At 40.5% G+C, this 26,481-nt stretch overlaps 1 protein-coding gene across 4 annotated transcripts in view; it reads left to right on the top strand.

Moving 5' to 3' along the window:
* IGF1 (insulin like growth factor 1) overlaps positions 1-26,481 on the top strand; it is a 78,885-nt gene that overhangs the window by 31,482 nt on the left and 20,922 nt on the right. For all 4 annotated transcript variants that reach the window (XM_055336562.1, XM_055336563.1, XM_055336564.1 and 1 more), the window contains exon 3: positions 24,827-25,008. In XM_055336562.1, coding sequence (XP_055192537.1) covers positions 24,827-25,008 — 182 coding nt within the window. The remainder of the gene's footprint in view (positions 1-24,826; positions 25,009-26,481) is intronic.

Raw genomic sequence — 26,481 nt, forward strand, 5'->3', positions numbered from 1 at the left:
CATGCACCCTGAGTGATCTATTACCTTCCTTCCCATAAATTCTGTATAAATATATCCTAATCCAATGGGACAAGGCCATAATGGGGTCATTTGAGGCACCAATAAAAAGCCAGTGACCTTCAGTAAACTTTGCTCTCTCAAGAAGTGATTATCATTGAGATTCTGTGCAAGTAACATTTCAGGATTATATTGACTTACTCAACATGGAAGTCTATTTCTCTCTCACATAGAAGTCCCAAGATACATAGCTCAGGGCTGCTGAACTATCAGCTGAACAGAGCAGCTCAGGTATCCGGACTCCTTCTAATTTTCTGTTTCACCATGCTTACAGTGTGGCCCTCATCTACACGGCCCAAGATAGCTACTAGAACCCTAGAACAGCATTCCTGCCAGCAGGAAGATTTTTTTAAACGCAAAGGATACATGCTGGTTGTCCTTTTTAGGAAGGATCCCAGAAGCTGTCTTGTGAAACTTTTCACTTATATTCCATTGCCTAGAATTTGAGCAAATGGTGGCACATAGCTTCAAGGGAGGCTGGGAAATACAGTCAGCTGAAAAAAAATTTTTTTTTGGGGGGGGAGTTTCTATGTAGAGTATCATGTCATCGGCGAAGAGGGAGAGTTTGACTTCTTTGCCAATTTGAATGCCTTTAATGTCTTTTTGTTGTCTGATTGCTGAGGCTAGGACTTCCAGTACTATGTTGAATAGCAGTGGTGAGAGTGGGCATCCCTGTCTTGTTCCTGATCTTAGGGGAAAGGCTCCCAGTGCTTTCCCATTGAGAATGATATTTGCTGTGAGCTTTTCGTAGATGGCTTTTAAGATGTTGAGGAATGTTCCCTCTATCCCTACACTCTGAAGAGTTTTGATCAGGAATGGATGCTGTATTTTGTCAAATGCTTTCTCTGCATCTAATGAGAGGATCCTATGGTTCTTGGTTTTTCTCTTGCTGATATGATGAATCACATTGATTGTTTTACGAGTGTTGAACCAGCCTTGTGTCCCAGGAATAAATCCTACTTAGTCACTGTTGGATCCTATTGGCTAGTATCTTGTTGAGAATTTTTGCATCCATGTTCATCAGGGATATTGGTCTATAATTCTCCTTTTTGGTGGGGTCTTTGTCTGGTTTTGGAATTAAGGTAATGCTGGCCTCATAGAACGAATTTGGAAGTACTCCATCTCTTTCTATCTTTCCAAACAGCTTTAGTAGAATAGGTATGGTTTCTTCCATTATCATGGAAAGAAGGAGAATGGATATTGGGCAAAAGAGAAGGAATCCTTGCCAAAAGGACCATCCCAGAGCCCTTTAAGTCATGTCACTTAAGTCCTCACCTATGCACTACAAAGTCAAAGGTTGGTCTTGTGTCAGCCAGATTCAGAGGCCAATTCTGGCAGCATCAGGAAATCAACTGTGTGCTCTCTGAACCTTTTCCCATGCTATTAAATATGGGAATAATACCTTCCACTTAGGTTCCTATAGGGTGATGTGAGATGGCAGGTGGTGCATAGTACGGTGCCTGGCATGTAGTAGATGCTGAGCCCACATTTATTATTATTATTGTCGTTCTAAGACTCCAGTCTGCTCTGTAGCAGGCTTTATACCAAGTTGGGCATTGACAACATTAATAAAGCTCCTGGTGGCCGTGCTTCTTGAGCAATTTTACATCCTATCCATTAGCCAGATGTGTTACAGCAAATGAATGGCTGCTCAAGAGAATGTCTTTATCCTTAGCTGTCCTTCCCCTTCTTTGTCAGATGGTGTCAAACAAGACAAAAGCAATTAATAAACTTCTCAGCACTTCAAGAGATGACAATTAGAATCAGCAGCACTCTAAAAGGAGCCTAAAATGATGGAGGGGATAGTGAGCTTTTTAGAATACAAAGAGTATTCATTTCCACTTCACTCTGTTTATCAGATCAAGCAAACTACTGTGGAAAAGTCACTCTGGAAAAGGGTAAAGAAATATATATACCACTTTGGTACTGCCCGCTATGCCACATCAAATAAATGGGTTAAGAGGTATACTGGGCTTTATTTTCCACTGTTTCATACTAAATTCCTCTTAGAAGAAGATCTAAAATGCACTAAATTCCTCCCATTGTTTTCTATCTAGTCAGGAAGTTACTATTCTGAAAAATACTGTAGTAGAATGATTTCGTACTTGAGCAGACTTGAGTTTAAATTCTGGTTTGGCCACTTAATAGGAGGGTGATCTTGAAACATATTAATAGACTTTTCTAAGCTTTGGTGGTTTCAACTGTAGGATGAGGATAATAATGGCGTTTCATCTCATAGGATTGTTCTAAGAATTAATTGAGACAGTATACGTATAAATCAGATGTTCCCCAGGTTTTCTGGTCTTCTTAGGAATCATTTTTATCCACTATTTACATAAAATGGCTTGTGACCCCTTCCCACGTTCCATGGGAAGCCCATGCGCTGCCCAAAAGCTCTGAATATCTGGGGCACCAGGCTTCTCCTTACTTAACTCACTCCACAGTCTGCTCCACTACTATTTCCTCCTCCTAATTGTCACTCTAAACTCCTGAACATGCCTTCTTCTGTCACCCGCCCCCTTTGCTCTAGCCCATCAAGATGAATCTAGAGTATGAAAATACTGGAGGCAGGAGAGTCGTGAGTGCCTGGAGCTTTGCAGGAGCCCCCAGAGCTATGATAACACTTGATGCAATATATTGCCTGCCTGGATAAAGTGGGGAAGGGATAGCTAGTAACAAAGGTGACTGTAAAACTTTGAGTCTGGATAAACAAGAGGATGATGGTGCAGACATGGACAAGTCCAGAGGAAGATTTGACTTTGGTCAATGGCAAAGATGTTGACTTTGGTTTTTACTGCATCATAATGGTGCATTCAGAAGACAATTCCCATGGCTCATTATTTGTGCTGGTTCAAAGCTCAGAGAGACGGCACCCAAAGAAATAGGTTTGGAAGTTTTCTTGTACACATGATAGCCAAAGTATGATCCCCTCACCCCAGTATTTAAATTATTTTTTTATAAAGAATACACCCCAATATTTAAATTCTAAGCTATTTTTTAAAATAAGAAGGAAGATATAAATTTTAGAATCTCAAAAGAACTGAGCATCATCCAATTATATCACAAATGATCTCCCAAAAAAACTCATTCCTTTAGGCTAGGAACTGAGTTTTTATTCATTACTATTTTTTCAAACTAAAATTTGGAATTACAGAATCAAAACATACTGCAGTTGGAATAAGCCCTAACTTGTTCCTGACCCAAATGCTCACTTACATATGGGGAAACTGACCTGTTAGAGAGTCCAGGTGACCTATCCTTGTTCATTCATGCTGAATAGCCAGGTAACTGTAACCTACTCGTAGAATTTCTGTTCTTCCTTGCTTATTTTTTTTCAGCTACGGTTCAGCTACCAAAGATATGTTTTTAGACATTTTACCTGATTAAAAATGTTCTTTCCAACTGAAGTACAAACACAGGTCATGAGGAGATGGTATAGAATAAGGAGTCAGAGGGCCTGGATTTTAGTCCCATAAGAAAGAACTGGCAATGTGACCTGGAGAGAGTCATTTAACCTTTCAAGATATCAGCTTCCTCACTTGAGTAACAAGGAGATCAACCTGAATTAGTTCTGAAATGCCTTGCAGCTCTGACGTTCCTTGAATCTTGGAGGTATCAACAGTCTCCAACTGGATCCACATTTTCTAATCCCACACAAGATGGAGAGCAAGCCCATTCCAGTATTTGGAGAGGCCCATCAGGACAAGAACTGGCCTCTCTCTGTGAGGGCTGGAGAAGGGAAGCAGCTGAAGCAACACTATCAGTTTCCTTCCCATTCAGGAGAGAACAATCGAGCTCCTCCCAGGGGAAGCCATTCGGATTTTGACAGTGCAGGGTCTGTCTTATGACGGGAATGGAGGATTACCTTAGAATGGGGGTGCTTAGTGGTTGTGATTCTGAACATAAAATCAAAGATGGAAGGAAATCCAAGAGGTCCGTAGGTCCAGTCCCCTGTCTCTATCTAAGCCTTCCAAGGCAGATGGTTGTCATCCTACATTTAAAGATCTCCAGGGCAGCTTCCCACAGCGCCCTGGGTCAGCATGCTTCCCCCTTACAATCAAGAAATTCTTCCTGGTATTTAAGTGGAAACCCTTTCAGTATAGCACTCGTCTGTTTACCTTTGTCTGGTCCTCAGCGGAGATGAGGAAGACACTCTGTAATAATAACCCTTCTTATACCTGGCAGTGGAATTAAGTCAACTATTAGCCTTTTGGGGGGCCTAAACCTTAACTCCATTAACTCCATTTTCCACCCAGTTCATCTTTTTTTTTTTTTCCCTTTCTACTCCTAGCTGGATTCTTTCCACCTTCTCCAAATGAGTCTTAAAAATAGGAGGATGAAATCTGAGTCCCCACTCTAATTAAAACCTCAGCAATGCCAAGTTTTGTAGAAGGATTACTCTCTAGGCTTTCATTTCATAATTCTCGACATACGCCTGCCTCATATTACAGTTTTGTTATAGTACTTTCCTGCTGACTTGAGGCCCACAGCTATTTTGCTGTAGTACTTGTCTCTGTCAACTGGAGCCCATTTTTACTCATTTTAAACATCTTCCTGCTTTTCATGATCTCCCCCATTCTACATGTTTAAAGGTCACTTTAAATTCTAATCTTACCTTCTAATACTTGAAGATCTTTTCCTGGCTTGGTGCAATCTGAAAAACATCCAAGTCTATTATTTCATTGAGGAAGGAGTCTCAATTATTTCCCCCATACTCACATGCATGGTTTGAGCATGAAAAGCACTGCAGACCAGCCTTCTCCAGTCATCTATTCAACAAACATCTTTCCAAGCACTAGTGATAGGCACTAGGCATACAGTGATGAACAAGTCACAATTTCTTTAACCATCCAGTAACATATACACACAATGTATACACACACAAAATATATTCATGAAGTACTTAATCTTTGCAAACCTGTGGTGGGTAGATAGAGGCTGCAGCAGGGAACAGGACATATAAGGTTCTTGCCTTTATGGACCTCACATCCTAAGAAAAGTAGAGGAAGAGGGAGACAAAATATAAGTCAACCAATAAATAAACAATACTGGGATCCCTGGGTGGCGCAGTGGTTTGGCGCCTGCCTTTGGCCTGGGGCGCGATCCTGGAGACCCAGGATCGAATCCCACGTCGGGCTCCCGGTGCATGGAGCCTGCTTCTTCCTCTGCCTGTGTCTCTGCCTCTCTCTCTCTCTCTCTGTGACTATCATAAATAAATAAAAAAATAAAAAATAAAAAATAAAAATAAATAAATAAACAATACTATGTCAAATCCTGATAAATGTTCTGAAAGAAGCAGTGGAATGACAGACATCATGGTGGTGGCTTTCCCGTCTAGGAAGGACCTCCCCAAGGAGGGAGCTCTGCAGACCTGAGATCCTCACTGGGTTCTGCTATTCTGAACCTGTTTTCTTTAGCAAACGAAACCTTCCTTGAGGTCTCTTCTATCAGACCCAGAACTAACTTCTGCTGGGATGTTAATGGCTGATGATGCACTGTTTCTTAGTAAATTACTTACATTTCCAAAGGACTCTTTCATGTTCTTTAATCAAAAAGAATAATAAATGAATTTCAGGATACAGGTGACCTAGTTCCACAGGAAGTGGATAGACATTCCTGGAAAACAAGGATCCTGTGGTCCCTCAAGTGTGGAGAGAGTGGACTCTAGTACCATCACATAGATTTCTTTGGGGCAGGGTTTCTTACGACCTTGAATAGGTTAATGAACTGTAGAAGTCTCCCAAATGGGACATTTACAGCTATTCCCTAAGCTTTTATTATGTGGAAGGATATTCTGTGATGAACGTTGGGCTGAGGAGATGTCTTGGATCCTTTGGTGTCTTTTGACCTTGGGTTTGGCATTGAGGATATGGCTCCAAATCATAAGTGCCCAGTGTGCAGGCTCATCCTGGTTGTTTCTGAAAGGTATGACAGAAACAAGATGAACTTCTCCATTAGCCTGGGCCTATACTTCTCTTGTTTCCTTGGGGAGCCTTTGGGGAGTCTTCTGAATGTGTTAAATTTCCTCATTCCAGGAAAATCCACAAACATACATAATTACACATCATGCAGAGGGTTCATGGGTCTCCTACAAAAAATGCATTGACTAGAAAACTCCTAAGAAACTGTTCAGTGTTAAAGGTCTAAGGTTCTATTTTTTAGATCATAATGACCTCTTGGTTCATATTTTTTTACTAGCCTGTGGGTTTCTTGAGATTGGGTGTGCTACCTCTTCCTGAGCTCATTCAGCCCTGGTGGAGTGCTCAGTACACAAGGGATTCTAATATGCACCCGTGTACCTATGGTCGCCTCCTCAGAGGGTCCTGTGGTGGCTGCTGCCTGAGAAACAGCCAGGGAGGGTGGGGAGACCCCCCCCAACAGAGAAGGACCAACCAACCCTGGGGATACCCAGTTGGCTTCCCAATTAGTGAATGAGATCATTTTCCCCTCTGATCTTTTCCAGAAATAGATCTGTGAAGAAGGCATGCACTGAAATGACCTAGCAAAGCAATGAGAAGGAAGTGACTAGAAAGGGAATTATTAAAAACTCAACTTCTTCTTTAAAAGGGAAATGGAAACAGGGACCTGGAGGAGGGTTATAACTTTCCTCTCCGTGCTCCCAATATGGATTTCCTGCCTGCAGGGTACCGTTTGATTTAGAGCTCTGGGAGCCTCACACACACTCTCATGAGAAGGGCTTGGAAAAGAAATAGAGCAGCGCTTGCCCTCTTCCTGCCACTTCTGGATGAAGGCAGTTAGATTAATTAACCCTGTTTCCTCAGCAGGATTGATCCTGACACTTGCTTGAGAAATTTTGATGATTATGTGTAGCCTGACTGACAAATAACAAATTATGATTTTTTTTTCTTTTTTGCGAAATTGAATGTCCTTTGGCTTATATAACCACCTTGGTTCTATAGGCAATCATCAGTGGCATACTTCCCTTTCACTTTCCTTCATGAGTTTTAAATGATCCATGAAAGGATGTTTTGATGATGTGGTCCTGAAGGTGTGCCAAAAACCCACCCCATTTTTTTGGCTTCCCTGTGTTACCCTGAGAGGATATAGAGAGTGAAGGCATAGAAAAGGTAGATTTGGGTCCTTGGAAAGTCTGTCTTCTGAAGTAAGTTTTACAATTGAGCAGATTGGCTTGAAAATTTTGAAAACCTAAAAATAAATTGAACCTGGTACTTAGAAAAGGTGGCTTTCAGTATCAGAGGATGTCCCTGTGTTTCTAGCTTTCCATGTGGTAGGGGAATTTGTTAAGGCTCTAATTTCCTTCCCTATGACCAGGTTGGTCTTCAGGTACTAGCTGGGAGTCAGAATGACACAGACTGTGTAAATAAAAAATGCGGGGAAGGGGAAAAGGTCAACATGTGTTTTTTGTTTTTTGTTTTTTTGTAGGTTCAGTTTACTGTCCTACTTTGGAGGGTCATGTTTTTTTTTTTTTTCCTTTTTGCAATAAAACTGGTCCTGCTACCAGACTAACAACACATGAGTACCTTGATTAGTAATTATCAAAAGAGATATCAAGCATAGCTGGGGTTTTTATTTTTTTATTATAAAGATCTTATTTATTTATTCATGAGAGACACATACAGAGAGAGAGAGAGGCAGAGACACAGGCAGAGGGCAAAGCAGGTTCCATGCGGGGAGCTCAATGTGGGACTCGATCTTGGGTCTCCAGGATCATGCCCTGGGCTGAAGGTAGCACTAAATCACTGAGCCACCCGGGCTGCCCATATCTGGGGTTTTTAAAGTATAAGAGGTCTTTCTCAGGATTCCCATCCTCACTGGCCCTTCCTTCCTGCTAGCGTTCTACTAAATCATACATTGTGTACACATGTTGGAAGCCCATATCACACATAGACATTGGCCTTGGCATCATCTGAGAACTTGTTGGAAATGCATATTCTCAGGCACTACCTCAGACCTACTGAAACAGAAATTCTGAGGGTGGGGCCCAGGAATGTAGCTTTAATCAACCTTCCAGGACATACTGATGCAGGCTCAAGTTGGAGAAGCCTTGATATGCATCACTGTGTAACCACCCACCTCCTGGTCCATTAGTCATGTTGCCCACTGGCTGCCTCAGGAACGCCCTCAGGTTTAGAAATCTGAAATTCATCCTTGTGTGGAGGTTAGTGGAGACAACTGGTGTGTGAGGAAGTTTTACCATTTGAAATCAAAGGAACTTAGTGATTCATAAGTCACTTGAACTCTCAGTTTTCTCATCTACAAAATGGGAATAGCTCCCATTCCCACTTTGTAGCTCCCAACTCTGCCCCATGGGGTTGTTGGAATGGCTGAAGGACAGAATGTGTATGAATGTGACTCATGAACTGCAAGGCACTCTATATAGTTAGCCCTAGAGTTAGCTACACAAATCAATAATGCTGAAGTATATTATGAACTGTATTATGAATTAGGGGCAGGGGGGCAGTGCATAGGCAGGGACTGTGTTTTCTTTGTCCTCATCAGTATTCTAAATCCTGAGCCCAAGCACATAATGGTCAGAATAATTATAACTAACATTTGGTAAATGTTTGCTCATCAAATACCCTTTGTGGTGGGTACTATTTCTACCCCCTTCTGTGGATGAGAACTGAGATGCTAAGAACCTTATCCATGCCCACATATTTAGAAATGTTGGAGCCAGCATCTGAATTCAGGCAGACTGGCTCTGGAGCTCCAACTTCATTGCACAGCCTCACAATTAATCCATGAGTAATGATCTAAGGATGGTGATGGGAGGTGACATGTCATAGTTGCTCTGTGCCACTAGCTCTTCCAAGCTCTCTTTGTGCATTAACTCATTACAACCTGAGAGAGGTACATACTATTATCATCCCCCTTATTAATGGGATATATTCTTATAAATGATCTCAAGGAGTATAAAGTCATTTGAATGAAGAATACTTACTGCTGCATTAGTTAAAATAAACAGAGACTAGTCCTGATGTTGGATTTCTTCTACCAAGGTAAAAACGTCTTCATTTTGCACCTCCATGTGTCCTGTTTGTGCACTTGACTTACCAATCCACTAGTCAATAAGAATTTATGAAGTGCCTAGTTAGTACCCAGTGCTGTCCTTATAGACACAGAAATATGAGACAGAGTTTCTGCTCTTAAAATGCTTCAAATCAAGTTGGGAAAATGTGCCAGTCTTCATAAAACAGAAAATAAAGGCTAATAGGTAGTTAAGGGTTGGTTATGATGTATAAAGTAATCATTTTACACCTTCAGAGACGTTGGTGGAAATGAAGTCCTCAAATAAGAATTTTCACAAGGGCCTGAAGGAAACTCCTATTGCTAGACTCAGACCTCAGTTGCTCTGGGCAACTGTCTTTGAACTGTTGAGTTCAGCATCCCTGCACACAGTCTCCTTCAAGGCTATCCCAGTCATCAGGATATAAAGGGAATGGTGACATATTACCTCATTTTTGTCTGTTTTGTTCACTTATCCTCAGTACTGAAAGCAGAATCTAGAACATAGTTAGGTGCTCCATTAGCATCTGTGATTAAATGATATTAAGCAGGAGAAGAATAAGGTGGGTGAAAAAGGTCAGACATAGTTTCCCAAACTTGGGGTTGGATGGGGAGGCCAATGGTCTGGGATATGACTCCCCAAAAGCAGATTGGACAAGAGCCCGATATTCCACAGAGAACCTGGGTTCAGGAGAACAGGAACAGACTTTGTTATTCACAATACAGATTCCTCCACTCCATACAGTGGGGTGTGGTGCTGTCTTGGTTCCTAGAGCACCCACTTTCCCCACCCTAGAGAAGAAACCTCATAGGTACTCAGTAGTTTTGAAAGTTGAGATCTAGGGTCTCTTGTCATCAATTTCATTTTTTCCTGGTTTTATTTCTACTTAGCAAACCTTTGGATGCCAAGCCAAAGCCTTGGTTACACCCCATGTTTCCTTCAGAGCAAATTGTACTAGTAATTGAAAACAGAAATTGGTTCTTTTATTCTAATTCATGAGATGCAGGTAAAATTTCTATTTGTGCTCCACCTTGGCTGTGTCTTTTCTAATCCTGGGAAAATATTTGTATATAATTCTCTGTTTTAGTCCTTTGGTCTTCCCTTCTGGCCTTTATGGAAGATTGTGGGCTTTCAGCAAAATTGGGTTGTCTGACAACATCTTCTGAAACTCAGTAATTCCATTCCTGGGAATTTATTCTTATAAATTATCTCAAAGAGTAGAAAGTTGTGTTCACAAAAACACTCACTGCTTCATTAGTTAAAATAACGATAAAACTGAAAATAACCAAAATGTCTAGTAATAGGAAAATGGTTTAAAGAAATAAATGATGAAAATTCTACTCAACAAAATATTCTGCTGCTTTAAAATTATACTTACAAAGATTATGTAGCAATATGTAAAATGCTTGCAATATACTGTTAAGCAAAGAAAACAGTATTGCATTAAATTTAGCTATGTCCAAATGATGTATGCATCTGGAGAACTAGAAAAAAAATTTTAAGTGAAGATAGTATTATTTGTTAAGGTAACAAAATTATGGATAAAATTTCTTTATTTTAATTTCTGCTAAAGTTATTATAACATTGGAAATTCCAAAGAATTGGAAACGATGGTCTGGCTGCTGCCCCTTCTGGAACTAGAAAGAATCATAGTGTACTGGGTGAGATGTGAGCATCCCATACCCAGCTGTGCCCCAAACTGCAGAACTGCATAGACTTCTCTCTCAAGGGCAAAAGCCATGCATGGCCTTCCCTCGGATACTCTCTAGATTACTTAGTGCAGAACTGTCTCCTGCATGTGCTCAAACCTTGGAGCTGGCTGACAGATGGCCTCACTCACATGCTTCATGGATATTGGTATTACATGCCTTTAAAAATCCCAGTAACAGTATCAATTTCAGAGTTTCTCCTCCCATTTTCAAGCTGTCCCCAAACAAGGGGAACTAGCGGTATGATCTGAGTCAAGTTACTTAAACTTGCTAAGCATCAGCTTCCTCATCTGTAAAATGGATATAGTAATAATGCCTCTCCATGTAATACTGTAGGATGTAAATGAAAAAAGACAGGAAAAGTAATATTTACTATAGTGCTTTAATAGAAAGCACTCAACAAAGGGAAGCTCTGGGTAATGTTTTTATTGCAAAGGCCTCCATTGTTCTAAATGTCAAAGAAATAAGTTTGAATATAAAATGCTCAATAGATTGAAATGCTGCCTTTCATTCTCAAGAGAAACTTGTGTTCAATGGAAAAGTTTGCAACTTTATTTGAGTATGTCTTTGGGTCTTGTTATAGCTCCTTCTCTCCACTGGCTAATCAATGTCCTCTGTGTTTGAGTCTTGTCAAGTGCTCTTACTGTGTGGAGGTATTGTCTGCACTACAGTGTTTAGATCATGTTAGGGCATTTAACCAAGCATCCAACCAGGTAGCATGTTTGGGCATAGTAACTCTGACATTTGAAGAAATGCATAATTTCAGGCCAGATAGAAGGCTAGGAGAAAGAGACAGTGCTGGTGATGCCACAGATGACTAACCCAGATGAGGGAGATGAGAAGTCTGGGAAGCCAAGATCCATGGCCAAGGACAAGAGAGGAGTTTGGTTTGAAGGGAGAGTGTTAAGACATCAACAGCTTGGAAAGAGAAGTCCAGGGTAATTTGTGGCCTGTTGAGTACCAGGAAGAAAGATGTGGCAAAAGAAGGCACAGATGTTGTGAAGAATGCAAGGAATTTATGACGATTCATAGTCCGACTGCGGGAAATGCCTGCCAAGGGCAGATCTCAGTGGACCGTGGGAGCACTGGTTCAGTGAGAAGATATGTGAAGACCAGGACTTCACAAGTGACCTTTACTAGAGTATCATCTTGAACCAGAAGCAGAGGAGGAGGAGGAAGAGAAGGAGGACAAGAAGTTGTTTTAGAAGAAAAATAAATGCTATCAAGTCTTTAGAAGTAATTAAAATGTTTCTAGACCAACAGCCCCCTTTTTCCCATCATTCTTCTCTTTAAAAAAGTCATCATCAATGACTTAAACTCACAGTTCAGAAATGAGGATGTATGCAGCTCTCTCCACATTCTCTTATCAGAAACCCTGCTACTCAGTCAAAAAACTTTCTCTTCTCTCACCCCAAATATAGAGAAGTTGCTACCTTGATGACCATTTCTTCACATCAACCTCAAGGTTTCTATATATAGTTTTTGGACAAATATGCATCTAATTGACACAGTGGAGGTTATGGAGACCATACCCATCAAGAGGTCAATGGATTTGATATTCTTTTTTTTTAAGATTTTTTATTTATTCATGAGAGACACAGAGAGAGAGAGAGAGAGAGAGAGAGAGAGAGAGAGAGGCAGAGATCCAGGCAGAGGGAGAAGCAGGCTCCATGCAGGGAGTCCGATGTGGGACTCGATCCCGGGACTCCAGAATCACGCCCTGAGCAGAAGGCAGGCACTAAACTGCTGATCTTCTTTCTCACAAGTATAAGAGACTTGGTGTGGGGTTACAAGCAAGGTGATACTTTCTGGAAAGCTGGGAAGGAAAAATGGAGGCTGCCTTGCTAGAAGATTATATGCATCAGAAGAGATTTGTGAACCTGGGCTCTCACTTCCTGCTGGAGTTAAGACAGAGCTAATCATGCCTAAGTATTAGCATAAGCATAAGCAATGTCTCCTTGCAACCTTCCCATACTTAGATCTGAGCCAAAGAGAGCATATAGAAGGCAGATGTTGAGGGAAATAAAATGTCCCATAAATAGTCATCCTGGCCCAGTGCACAAAGGAGTCTCCCCAGCTCTGTGACACATTGGTCCTCACGTTGCTTATTCCTAATGAGGTTCATTAATTCTCCAACCATGGGTAGGTTTTGTGATAAACTGAAAAATGACTTCTAGGGCAACCATCTCTAGTTCTCAGAAAGTAAATTGATGGAAGTGAGTGACTGGCTAGAAGGCCAAAAGGCCCCCGCATCAGAGTGGGAGGCCAGAGCAATGTGGTCATTCATAGTATGTTTGACTATGTAAGAAAAAATAAAAATAAAGGAGTTTGGTTTCTCTTTCATGATTTCCCAATATCACAAGATGAAAATCTTTTTTGTTGTTGTTGTTGGATTTAGTAAAATAAATAAGAGAATCAGAGATTTTTCTTAATTGATAGTAATATTTGCCAAATAGCATTGATAAATTTTGAAGAGGTAGGCATGCTATGAAACAAAATCAAGAGTAGTATTTATCTTGGAGACAAGCCACAACTTAACCACACCTCTCTTTCTCCTTATTCATAATTTACTTCTTCAATTCAGAAAAATAACATTTGGGGCAAGGAGGTTGAGTGGGTGGTTAAAAGCTAACAGACTTAGTGATTGCCACATTACTAAGAAACCTCTTTAGTTGACCTTGAGTTTGCTATCTTGTCCAAAGAGGTATGGAATTCTGAAATACGATAATTTGAGGAGAGCACTTAAAGTCTCTTGGTCATGTTTAAGCAATCAAACATTAAGATAAAAGGGAGAAAAATTATAGCAGCAAAATTCCATTGAAAGAAAAGAAAGGTAAGATGGTTTATGAGTCCAGATTTTAGCTGCAAGTTCCTGGAATAATATAATCACTCTAAATAAACCATTCAGCTTCAGTTTGCATACCTGATTGGTGTTTTGATAAATAATACTGCAACTTGCTTAAGAACTCCTTGTATAAATTTTAAATTTTTAATAACCTTAACATTCGTTTATTTTTCCAAAAAGGGTGGGGGGGTGATGTTTGAAAAACCATGTTTAAAATGGTCATCTTCTAATTTTGCCCTCAGGGCAGATGTTGGGTACCAATGGCAAAGGTGATGGCCTGTCTGAAGCCCATTCATTTTATCAGAGATGGGACGGCATGTAGTTGTAGCTGGAATTTTCCAGGGAAACTATGCACGTGTCCCCTGGAAGGAACTAAATTTCTCACAGAGGGTTCATATACCACTCACAGACAGCAAGGAAAGTAGTAAAATAAAGAGTTGGCCACTCTGAGTGCTATGAGATTTAGCATTCTGGTCAACAACATTAGCAACCCTCGAGGGGCAGGTCACTTACTCAGTTTTTGAAGATGCAGCTTCAAAAAGAGTAATGGTGAAAGACTGGTGGGATTTTACACTAATTCTCAATTCCCAGTGCCACACAAGGGAAGGCCATCCCTCACTTATTGCTCAAAGCCTTCAGAACCCTGATCTCCAGAATGCAGCTTGATTCTTTTTACTATTTCAACAGCTCCAATAAATGACTCTCTTTCTTACCCTCTTTCTAATTCATGCCCATGTCCTTCTGGAAGGGGCTTCTGTAATCTCCATAGATGGTCTTGTCCCCTCCTCTTACTCAGATCATGGCTTGGATATTCCCTATTTTCCTCCATCAAATTCAACACTGATCCCTGCTTTCCTTAAATTCAGCCTATAAATCTTATTTTCATCTAAAATTAAACCTGAAAAAGAGGAAACTCCTGGTTCTTTCATCAAATTTCTCTTCTTAGAGAGAAGCACTGATAGGCCCTACATACATGGTTGAGTAAAAAATGAGTAGCATAATCATCCAGATAATCCTTAGGGTCATATTGTTAGAACGAGTGCTCGATACTAAGCAGTACTTTGGTTGTCAACACAAGAAAACTGGGTCTCAGAGAGTCTGGGTGACTTGTGAGTTTGCACAAAGGATCTGGGGCTAAAATCCAATGTTGTTTTCCACATACCACATTGCCTTCTTTTCATTCACTCTCTGCATATGGCACTCTTGTAGGTGCTACAGAAACACTTCCCAGGACCTTTCAATTTAGGAACAGCACTGTTGACATCCCAGCATGAAAGGGACATCACACACAACCCAACTGGCACTGCAGTGCACACCATGTGGTTATTTATATCATGTAACACCTTAACCACCTTCTCCCTCCCCCCTCCTCCTCTCCCTGTGTTCAATCTGTCACTGACTCTGGCTGTTCCTTCTCTGTGGTAATGCCAAGGGCTGTCTCTGCTGCTGTGGAGGCTGCCTTCCAACAGCTCACTCCCTGATTCAGGCCCAGTGCCTCTCCTTATGGGGCCTCCTCCTCCCAACACTCTCCCTTCATACACGCCAGACTGCCCTGGCAGCTGTCACCCCTTCACCTGCCATCCTGACCATGTCACACCCACCCCTGGGAAAATCTCCAGATGTGCCCTGAGCAAAACACAGAGGCCTGAGTGAGGAGACTGACAGGGAACAGGGCCCCTGAGAACACAGAGCTGGTGCCAAGTTGCAAAGAAAAGAGAAATGATAGACTTTAGAGTGAAACTAAAAATAAAGAGAATGTGTTTTAATACCCTTTTGGCTGATTCATCTTTCCGTGGCACCAGAGAGAGGGGCGTTACCCTCTATTCACCAGTGCCTTATGTTTTGTCCACAAGGGCTCTCTTACCACATTTGAAAGAGTAAATAAGCAGTAACAATGTGAGTATAGGAGATAATGTTGGTAGCATGGCTACAATCTACAAGTTGGAGCCAGACTCATCTTACAATTTCCGTCATAGTCTTTCTCAAAAATGTGAGATAAGTAAAGTCCATATATGTAATTCCTCAACATCCCTTAGTGTTCTTTCTCTTGTTGTCTGTTTTCATCTCATTCAAGTATGGGTCCAAGATGGAGTAGTGATTAAGTGGGCCTGGTGACACTGTGTCCTTGGTGACTGCTTAGTCCCAAAGTTTGGTTGGCAGGAGAGGGAGCACTAGTTTTCCATCATTCCAGGGCAGGAACTAAACTCCAATACCTAGCCTAGTCTGCATAGCATCGACTTTTGTCCTAAAATTCATCAGTGAGTAAAAATGTTACTGGCTGTCAAGAGCAGGCGAGAAGATGTAGAGGAATAGAAAGGAAAGAGATGAGGCACAAAATGAAGAGAGAGGAGAAACATAAATAAATATGCTGGCTAAAAGTAAATGGGAAACCACTTCTGACCATCTCTTTCTCTCACAGCCATCTCATACCTTACAACACTGTTTTGAAATAAGTGGATGGATGTGGATGCTAACACTGAACAACTACTGAGGAGAAATCAAAGGTTACAAGAGGTCAAGATAGCTTATCTTTGGTCATAAGACCATATGACTTTGCCTTGTTTGACTCGATAGGACGATCCATTGTCACGGTGTCTCTTGTGGATTAAAATTTCTTAGAACAGACTATACAACATAGAGTGTGGGTATCCTTTCAAAGGAATAGTTATGCATTTACTTTATTTTTTTTTTAATTTTTATTTATTTATGATAGTCACAGAGAGAGAGAGAGAGAGGCGCAGAGACATAGGCAGAGGGAGAAGCAGCCTCCATGCACCGGGAGCCCGATGTGGGATTCGATCCTGGGTCTCCAGGATCGCGCCCTGGGCCAAAGGCAGGCGCCAAACCGCTGCGCCACCCAGGGATCCTGCATTTACTTTAATGGTGAACAGTCCTCCTTTATCTGGAAAGGACTTTTTGCAACCAAACTTTGGAAAGGATGCATTTTTAAGAGGAAGAGAGGAAGGGGATACCTGCCCAGCTAGCTATGTTATCCAACTCGAGTCTATGATAATACTAGTTATAAGACCTAACATTTATTCAGACTTTACTGCATACCAGACATTGTGCAAAACACTGAACATATATTATCACTTAATCTTCCATCAGCCCGGGGGGCTCTCTTTTACATACTTCCATTTTATACAGCCTCTGAGTCTTAGAAGATTTGCTTCCTTGCCCAAGGTGAATGGCAAATAGGTGGCAGAACCCAGGTCCGCCTGACTCTAAGCCCTGTGCTGCCAGCCATTCCACATACTGCCTCCGACACTGGTATGTCTCCTGTAACAGGCAGATCATACTGGAATCCTGTACTATGTTCTAAATAATTGAAACAATGTGACCAGAAAATGGTAGCTAACTTATATAGCAGACCCAACTGAAGTAATTCAAACATAAAAATGACCTCTTGGCATTTGATTATCTTTTACCTTAGACGTTGATAAACCAAACTGTTCCCTTAGGATGACATTTCTGTCCAGCAAAGCATTTCTCTTGCCAAAGTATAATTTTGTTGGCTACATCTATCTCCTCCAAGCCCTGGAATCAGACCTAAGCTAGTAAATTGTGCTGTCCTGGCAAGACGCTTGTCCTCCAGGGGATTGTATCAGGCTAAAGTAATACATCATGTTGCTTCCCACTCTGTTGGCCCATTTCTCCAAAGAGTCCTAAAACGGTAATGTTTCTGCTCTGAATCGCTAGTTTTCTTGTCCCTAGGCCTTGTGTTTTAGCTTCCTGATCTTAGAGATAGAGGTGGACTAAACAGCACTATTTTTACACCTGCCCTTGAGTTGAGGGTTTCCAAAAGAAAGGAGTGCTTAAAGAAAGGGGAAGCCCCATAGATCTTTGCTTCATTCTTTTCAGACCCACAGATACACAAACACTGACTTGATTGGGTGATGAGAAGAGTTTGGTCTTTTGGGGTTGTGGGGATTTAGTAGCTGAGAAAGAGTTACTGAGTGATGGGGGTGGGGGTGGGTCAAATAGGGCCAAGATTCCTAGAAAAGATGACCTTGTCCAACTGAGAAGTAGTGGGACCAGCAAACGCCAGCAGTTAAAATTTAACATAGGCCAAAATGAAATCAATGCCTAAATGTGATAGGTTTTTCAGAAAAGTTCATGACATGTAGTTCATAGAAGAGAGGACATTTTCTCAGTGTTCACTTTTACAGATGCTAAAGGTCGATCCTACTTGGAAAGATCCTTCTGCCAAAAAGCAGAAATGTATGGAGTCCAGTAGCAACATTTAAGGCAGGGAATATATAGATATTTTAGAAAAACTTCTTCAAAAACAATCCTAATTTCAAAGTGTCTGACAGTAGCCTTGATACTGATGGTAACTCACTCGACTCCCTGACACGTTTAAGTGTGTGTTATTCTAACTGCATAATGAGGTGCCTAGTTTCTAGTAGTGAAAGCCTCTTTCTGTATCTTTACAGAGCACGTGACAACATAGATCTTAATAATTGTTTTCACTCGTGTGATTTCCACAGAAATTTTTTAAAGGTAAAATATTGACGCATCAAAAGGGCTTTAAACTAAATGCCAATCCTACAAATTCAGAAACTATCAACCCAACAATGTATTACATTTGAATTTGGATAAATAGTCTTATCACAATTTTCCTCATTTTAGGAATTAACAAAAGGAGTCTAGTTTTCCCTGTGAAGCCATAAAATGTGTAAAAAGCATTGGGAGGTGATTCTCACTTTTCCAACAAATGAAAATAACAATTAAAATGCTAAAATAGAAGTAACTTTAAGATTGCTCCTATTTCACTCAACTTTCCTAGAGTATACCATCCAAAGTTATGTCAGCTGAATGATTTTTTAAAGGATTTTGTTTATTTATTTGAGAGAGAGTGATATAGTGAGAAAGAGAGAGAGAGAGTGAAGAGAGCACAAGCAGAGGGGTGAGTGGAGTGGGGAGGGTGAAGCAGGCTCCCACTGAGCAGGGAGCCCTGTTGGGTTTTACGTGGGGCTTGATCCCAAGATCATGATGTGAGCCAAAGGCAGACACTTAATTAACCACCCAGGTGCCTCAGATATTTTTTATTAGACAGGGTGGCCCATGGGGAAACATTGCCCTAAAAAATTAGTTATTCTGAGTTACTCTAAACTTGTCAACATGTTTGGAGGTTTGGGATAAATAGTTGGTATAAGGAATCTAATTTTCTGGCTTCTATAGATTCTTATTGTAGTATTTAATTTTGAGATCAATCCTCAGTTAATCAAAGTTAAATGGAAGTAGTTTCTTATTACTTAATAACTGCATCCATGTTTTCTATCAAACACATAATTGTGAATTTTCTAGAAATAGCCAACTTGAATTGTCTTACTTCTTTTTTTCTGCCTTCAAAATATGATTGACCTCAGACCCTACTCCTGTTCACAATTTCTAAAGAACAGTTTTACTCCTCAGAACCAAAAGAGTAGCAAGTTGTGTCTTCGGAAATGGCTATTTCCCTCTTTGCAAAATATTTGCATTTTTCATTGTTTAGCGATTCTTCAGATCAATGTCTCCTCTTTCCACTGATGGGATTAAAATAATTAAAGTTTTCCTCAATGAAATAGAAAGTTTCAAAGGAAATCAAAATTGAGTACAGCATCCCAACTGCATTTCAAGAAACCTCTAACACAAGCATATATAGTGCCAGTAGAGGTAGTACCATCTCCTCCAGTAATTAACAACTAGAATTCTTTGTTCTAGCAGTGACGATCCCAGTTTAATCTCAGCATTACACCTTCTCCTTCAGAGATGGAGGGAAGCAAGTTGCTTGCATCTATGACAAAATGTGAGACTCAGCTAATTGGTGTGGTTTTGATGATGCCACAATTCTGCCCGAAACCCTTGTAACTAGCAAGTTTGCCCTGAAGATTATTGAATTAACTCCACTGACCATGCATTATTTAAAGGGAAGTGCTATTATTATAGAAGCCAGCTGCTTCACCATTGGAATTCTGTCTGTTGGCCAACTTTCAAGATGCAGCACTGCACTGTGACTATGCATTATGTCTACTCATTGTGAAGTCAAAGCCTAGGTTAGGTGGTGGCCAACTTTTCTGCTAAGCAATATTTGGTGTGCATGCGTTGGAGCAAAACTACTGACAAAATAAATATATAAATATATAAATTTTCAATGTCAATACTGTCAGCAAGAAAAATTCTGTGAAATTTTATACATGTCTGTCTGTTCACGCTAATGGTCCCTTCATAACGCCAGTACCACAGAACTCTGGGACTACACCTACTTGCAGAAAGGACTATCCTTTTTCTATTCTATTCCTTTTGTAGTAGTTTCAAGTGAAGAAAAATATTTTATGCCTCTTGGAGAACTCAAATAATAAATAGAAAAAAATATTTTCACTTTCTAAGTTAAAAAATATTTGAACGTCTTTCTTGAAGACAAAGTAAGTAGCTTCCAGCCATACTGAATATTTGGCCTAGATGGGTTTTCTCCTCCATTTCTTTACTTGTAACAGAATCTCTGAAATAGACAGGTCTATGGCAGTCGTACACTGTGCAGAATACAGGAATATACACCTAAGATCTCTGGCGGGTGTTCATAAAGACTTTGCTTCACTGTTTCTAGCTATGGGAAGTTCATTATCTTTAAAAGAAGTTTGTCCCATTTTTAATACTTTTGAAGTACAAATTGTTAGGATTTTTTTTTCTTATATGAAGGCAATATTTGTTTCCCATTCACCTACCAATTCTGACTCTGCCCACAGAAGCAGAATTACATAGTTCCTAATGAGGAGTTTTTAAAGGCAAGGATAGAACAATTCATTCTATCTCATTTAAAAATTAATCATAGAGACGCCTGGGTGGCTCTGCAGTTCAGCGTCTTCCTTCAGCTCAGGGTATGATCCTGGAGTCCTAGGATCAAGTCCCACATCGGGCTCCCTTCATGGAGCCTGCTTCTCCCTCTGCCTATGTCTCTGCCTCTCTCTCTCCATGTCCCTCGTGAATAAATAAATAATAAAATCTTTAAAAATAATTTAAATATATACAAAAAATAATAAAAATCAATCAAATACAAGAACTATAATTTACAGGTCATTAAAAATCCCCATTTTTCTCAAAATTGATACTGGAGGAAATGAATTTACAGCCTTTCTATTAAACTACATGGTTTCAGACTTCTAGTTTCAGCCCATAGCAACAAATGTCTATATTTTGGTTCTAGAAAAAAAGTAATATGAGTGTACTGGTGGTAGGAATGCAAAATGGTGCAGCCACTATCGAAAATGGTTATGGAGATTCCTCAAGAAATTAAAAATAAGTTTATCATGTAATCTAGGAATTCCACTTCTGGGTATTTATCTGAAAAAAAAATAAAACACTAATTTGAAAAGATTATGTGCACCTCTAAGCCCATTGCATTGCAACATTATTTATAATAGCCAAGATATGGAGGCAACCTAAGTGTCCATCAATAAATGATTTTTTTAAAAGTGTGGTATATAGTACATACAATGGAATATTAATCAACCATAAAAAACAATGAAATTTTGCCATTTGTAGCAACATCGATAGACCTAGAGGTATCACACTAAGTGAAATAAATCAGATGGATAAAGACAGATACCACACGATTTCACTTATATGTGGAATCTAAAAAAACAAAACAAATGAACAAACAAAAGAGAAACAGCCTCATAGATACAGAAAACAATATGGTGGTTGCCAGAGGGGAAGGGTGGAGGATGGGCAAAATAAGGGAAGGGGATTAAAAGATATAAACTTCCAGTTATAAAATAAATGAAAAACAAGGATACAATATGCAACACAGGGTTTATAACAGCTTTGTATGGTGAAAGATAGTAGCTATATTTATCATGGGGATCATTTCTTAATGTATATAAATGTTGAATCACTATATTGTGCACCTAAAACTAATATAATAGTCATATTATAGTAATATGTCAACTAAACTTCACATTTGCACACATATTATAGTAGAATGTCAACTGCACTTCAATTAAAAAAGAAAGAAAGAACATGAGGCACTCGAAGATAAAGGACGAAACTTTGATCTTCAACTGTGGCCTCTTGATTAGTAAGAAATGATTTGTTTTTGTTGTTACATGTCCTATGTAGAACCAGAAATCAAGTCTATAGGACATTTCAAAGGGTGAATTAAACTTTAAAAGGCAATATGTAAATATTTGTTATATTCATATATTCCCAATGAAGTACAATTAGTCCATTGTAGATACCATGAATAGACAAAGAAAAACATTTCTCTAGCATTATGGTAGCTAGAGATAACCAGTAGTTACTTGTTATGGTAAAATCCAAGTCTGTTTACCACCATTTCAACAATATTAAAAAGAAATAGATGAACATAAGGTAAACTTTCTTTATGGAGCATTACAGAAAAGTCCTAAATTTCTGTTCATAAATTCATTGCTCTATGGACTGAAAAAGCACAGCTATTTTATAGACTGAGCCATGTCAAACTCTGAGCTCATCTAAGAAAGGTGACAAAGCAGATGCCCTGTGTGTGTGTGTGTGTGTGTGTGTGTGTGTGTTTTCTGCACTGATGATTACTTTCTACTTCATAAAAGGAAATAGATGTGTGGTGAGTTTCATGGCTTTTGACAGTTGTCAAGAAGGGAATATGCAGTACATAGTGTTTTCTGCCTTCCCAAGACTAAGGTTGCTGTCCTCCTCCAGAAGGAAGATTACAGTAGAGATGTATGAAATGGAAATGCTAAAGAGGTCCTGGAGTTACAAAACCTATCCCTCTCCATCTTCAACCCATAAGCATGAATTTTGAAATGGGTTGTTTCTGAGTTAGCCAAGGTTGGATGTTTTTGGAACCACCTTTACCACCCCACCTCTAAAACATCAAACTATTCTATACTGTACAACAACAACAACAAAAAATCCCAATTATGTCTCATTAAGAAGTTTATAGTTTCGACAGAGAGCAGCCATTACATGTGGTGGACAACAGGGAGAGCTCAAAGTAGGCTGAGTCACCTTCTCCCCACCCGAAGAGAAAAACCAAAGTGTATCAGCTACTCATAACTGGCTGACCCCTTCAACCTCTTGAAATAACCACTTAGCAAAAAGTATGTAGAAGTCCTTTGTGGATTACAAAGAACCATGTAAGCCTATTTGTGCCTTTCCTCTAATTTATAGTCCCAGGAAAAGACTATAAAAACAAAAACATTGTTTACATTGCCCAAGGGACTGGCCAAGTCTCAGCTTGCCAGGGCCAGGCTTGCGAACAGAACGAGAGTCTTCTGCACGTGGATCCTCCAATGGCAAGTGAAAACACTACTAAGTCTTCAATTGGGGCCAGCTGCCTAGTCCCTCCCAAACCCCTCAACTATGAGGCACCCACAGGGTTTGCCCCTAAGAGAGAAAGTAGACCCCACCCAAAGAGACCACAAATGAACCCTCACTGAATTACTGCCCCCAGCTGCCCTAAGAATGACAATAAACCTGCCTTATGGGGAGGAAGCATCCCCAGGCTCCTGTGCCAAACATCAGGAAAACATTTGGGTTTGTAGAGGATGCCATGAACGGTTGGCCCTTCAAGCAGTGAAGCAGCCAAACTAGTTTGGTAGCAGGCCATTTCCATGGGTCTGATCTTCCCAACCAGGGAGTTCAAAATATACATGGGGATTTTGACTTTCAGAACACCATTCCCAACAATAGTGTCATTATTATACAAGCGTAAGACTTTTTATTTAAAATATGACATTGTCTTCTGTGTCAGGAATAAAGACTGAACATATGCCAGATTGATAGTGTGGATTCTTCTGGATCAGTGGTTCACAAATTTTCCTCCATGAAGGCTGAATATCAGTGCAGAAGACCAGGCCCTGCACCTCCCAAGGGAGATGAGAGATGAGAGAGATGAGAGAAAGCCAAGATCCAGTCTCCCTGCCTTCCCCTGAGCCACAGCAGTTTCACTTCTGTCTGCTTTATCGATTGGTGTATAAGCAAAGTTTGGTTTAACAGAAGTTCTACTTTGACAAAAAGTTTACAAAGAACTCAGGTGCTTTTCAAGTTCCTATGACAAGTTCATGTAAGCTTGTTTTGCCCTCTCTTTTTAATTTTAGAGCCAGGAAAAGTGTGTCTGAATCAAAACAATAAGAAATAAAACTAAACCAAAACCTACTTGCCAAGTAAAGAGGTCTAATTGATTTGCAAATATCAAAAGAAATGGGATTCATGATGTGCCTCTGGGCAATGAGACTCACACGAAGGATTGACATTTAGCTCGTTCTCTCTCTCAGGGTAGTAGCTCTTCTATGAGAAAACAGAATCAATTGTTCTGTTCTCTCTATGGTGATGGAGGAGGAAGGCCCATTACACTAGTATTGTTATCAATTTCAAGTTCCAAAACACCTGGATGCAGTTAATATGAAAGCTGCTTCTTCACAGACTCTAGAAGACCCTAGAAAAGGGTGCTCAGAGGAAGTGAACCAACATTTATTTAGGACCTGCTCTGCATCAAATGATGTTCTAAGTATTTTATCTTTATCTTTTCTTTATGATTATCTCATGCAATCCTCAAAGAATCCTTATAAGGAAGACATTATAAACCTACTTTACAAATGGGTAAACTGGGGCCCAGAAGGTTTAAATGACTTGTCCCTAATTACAGAACATGCAGGGATAGATCTGACCTTGAATCCTGGTTCCACCCCTTACTGCATGAATGACTTGTTTCAAGTCGTTCTGGGCCTGTTTTCACATCAGTAAAATGAGGAGCCCTTTCCAGACTTAAAATTCCTTTGATACTCAACCTGATGTTATAATGGAAGCAGTCAAGCAAAAGAGCAAACACTTGAGCCATCCTTAGCATAAAAACTAGGCAGATTTGCTAAAAAGATGAAAAAAACTTAACACATGATCTTCATTTAATTAATACTCCTAGCTGCCTCCAAACTAAGTGAATATATAAGGAAAGACTCAGTTTGGGTGTAGACGAGATCCTTGACAACAGGTTTCTGAGAACTCAAGAATTAACACAAAATCCCCAGTGCACAAGTTAGTGCTAAGGCGTGTGGGGCAGAGTCCAGAGCCACACTGGGATCCAGAAGGATTTGTGGGGCCAGGAATTGTTGGGGAAGCTTCAGGAAGAGATTGGGATGTGTAGGTTGACCAGCTATGGGGAGAAGAGAGGCTTCCGGGGTTGGGTGGAACTGTGGAGGTAGCATATTCCCCTCTAAAGCCAGGCCACCTTGTGTTTGATTTGCACAGACAAGCCCACAGGGTACGGCTCCAGCAGTCGGAGGGCACCTCAGACAGGCATCGTGGATGAGTGCTGCTTCCGGAGCTGTGATCTGAGGAGGCTAGAGATGTACTGTGCACCCCTCAAGCCTGCCAAGTCCGCCCGCTCAGTCCGTGCCCAGCGCCACACCGACATGCCCAAGGCTCAGAAGGTAAGCTAGCTGGCGGGGAAGGATCCACCATCCTCAAGACATTGAAGTGTCTTCTATCTGTGGGGAGGCCAAATAGGAATTACGGCCAATATCCTGGCTCACAGGTCAGAAAGACACCGTCCTCACTTCAGAGCTCCATCCCTCTGGTCACTCCACATTGTAGATTCTCCTTTCCACTCCTCTGGATGATCTGATACCAGAAGACAGTGGAGAACAGTCATTAAACATGAGCTTTGGTATCAGACAAAACTGAAGTCCAGTCACCAACTGAGAGCCCTTGACCAAGTAACATAACCTATCCAAACCTGTTTCATCAGTAAAATTGGTATAATAATACCTACCACATCAACTCGTTTTCAGAATTAATAAATACACATGCAATTCTTTCCGCATCCTGCATGAAGTAACTGTTGGACAAGTGTTAACATCTTTCATAATTGTAATTAATAACAAGGCATGCAACTTTTTTCAAGTCCTAGTAATCTGTGAAGGTGCAAAGAAAAAATATATGCTAAAATGGGAATTATTTGAAATTCACATTCAATGGCAAACTTAATTAAAGAAAAAAAAACCACTAAACATAGAAATTTCTGTTTGGCTCTAAGAATAACCTAGAAATTTCTAATGACTAAAATCCATAGGTGTCTTTTTCTAAAACCTAGATTTCAAATGAACCTTAGAGCTACTATTTATGCCATCAAAAGTACATAAATTATCTGATGCATTATTAGTCACTTGATAAATTTTGTTGTAAGAGTGAATACATGAATGAACAAATGAATAGAAGTGATTTGGTGATTTAGATTTTAGTCCTGAAGTAGCAAAAATGAAACTGAAGAGTAGGGGGTAGGTGAAGGAGAAAAAAAAAGTAAGGAAGGGTGGGTAAGGAGAGCAAAGCCCAAGGAGCTCCCCTCTGGGACACTGTTTAAAAAAACCATAAACCAAAAACAAAAACAAAACTGTGGTTTTAATCTCTGGAGCCAAAGTTAGCTAGCATTGTGCAGAGAGCATAAGAGAAACTGAGAAGCTCACAGTGACACATTTGCTGCTTCCTGGTCCTACACTGCTGCCAAGCTGGGGGGAGGACTCAGGAGCTCAGCAGAGATGTGACCCCCAGGGAGCCACCATGAATGATGGAAAGGGGCTGGGAGGGGAGTGCAGTAGCAGGGGGGGGCGGCGAGTCAGGGAGCAAGCACCAAAGAAGCAGCTTAAGTGAATGTGGCTGAGAAGTGTGCTTGGGGGGATAAATGCAGGGTAGTTCTTTCTGTTCCCCGGTGACCACTGCCTCACAGTGCCTAGCGGGGGTGGGGGGGAGGTGGAGGGGTGGGGGGTGGTCAGAGATGAGTCCTAGGGTTCTAGAAGTTTGTGTCTTGTGACTGAGGCCTTAGCCATCCCTCCACCACCAATGCTGTCTCCTGTAGCACATGAAGCCCAGGCATTCCGGGCTGATGCAAAGGCTCTGTTTTCTGGGAC

Source organism: Nyctereutes procyonoides, unplaced genomic scaffold (assembly GCF_905146905.1).
Source record: "Nyctereutes procyonoides isolate TBG_1078 unplaced genomic scaffold, NYPRO_anot_genome, whole genome shotgun sequence".
Classification (NCBI taxonomy): Eukaryota; Metazoa; Chordata; class Mammalia; order Carnivora; family Canidae; genus Nyctereutes; species Nyctereutes procyonoides.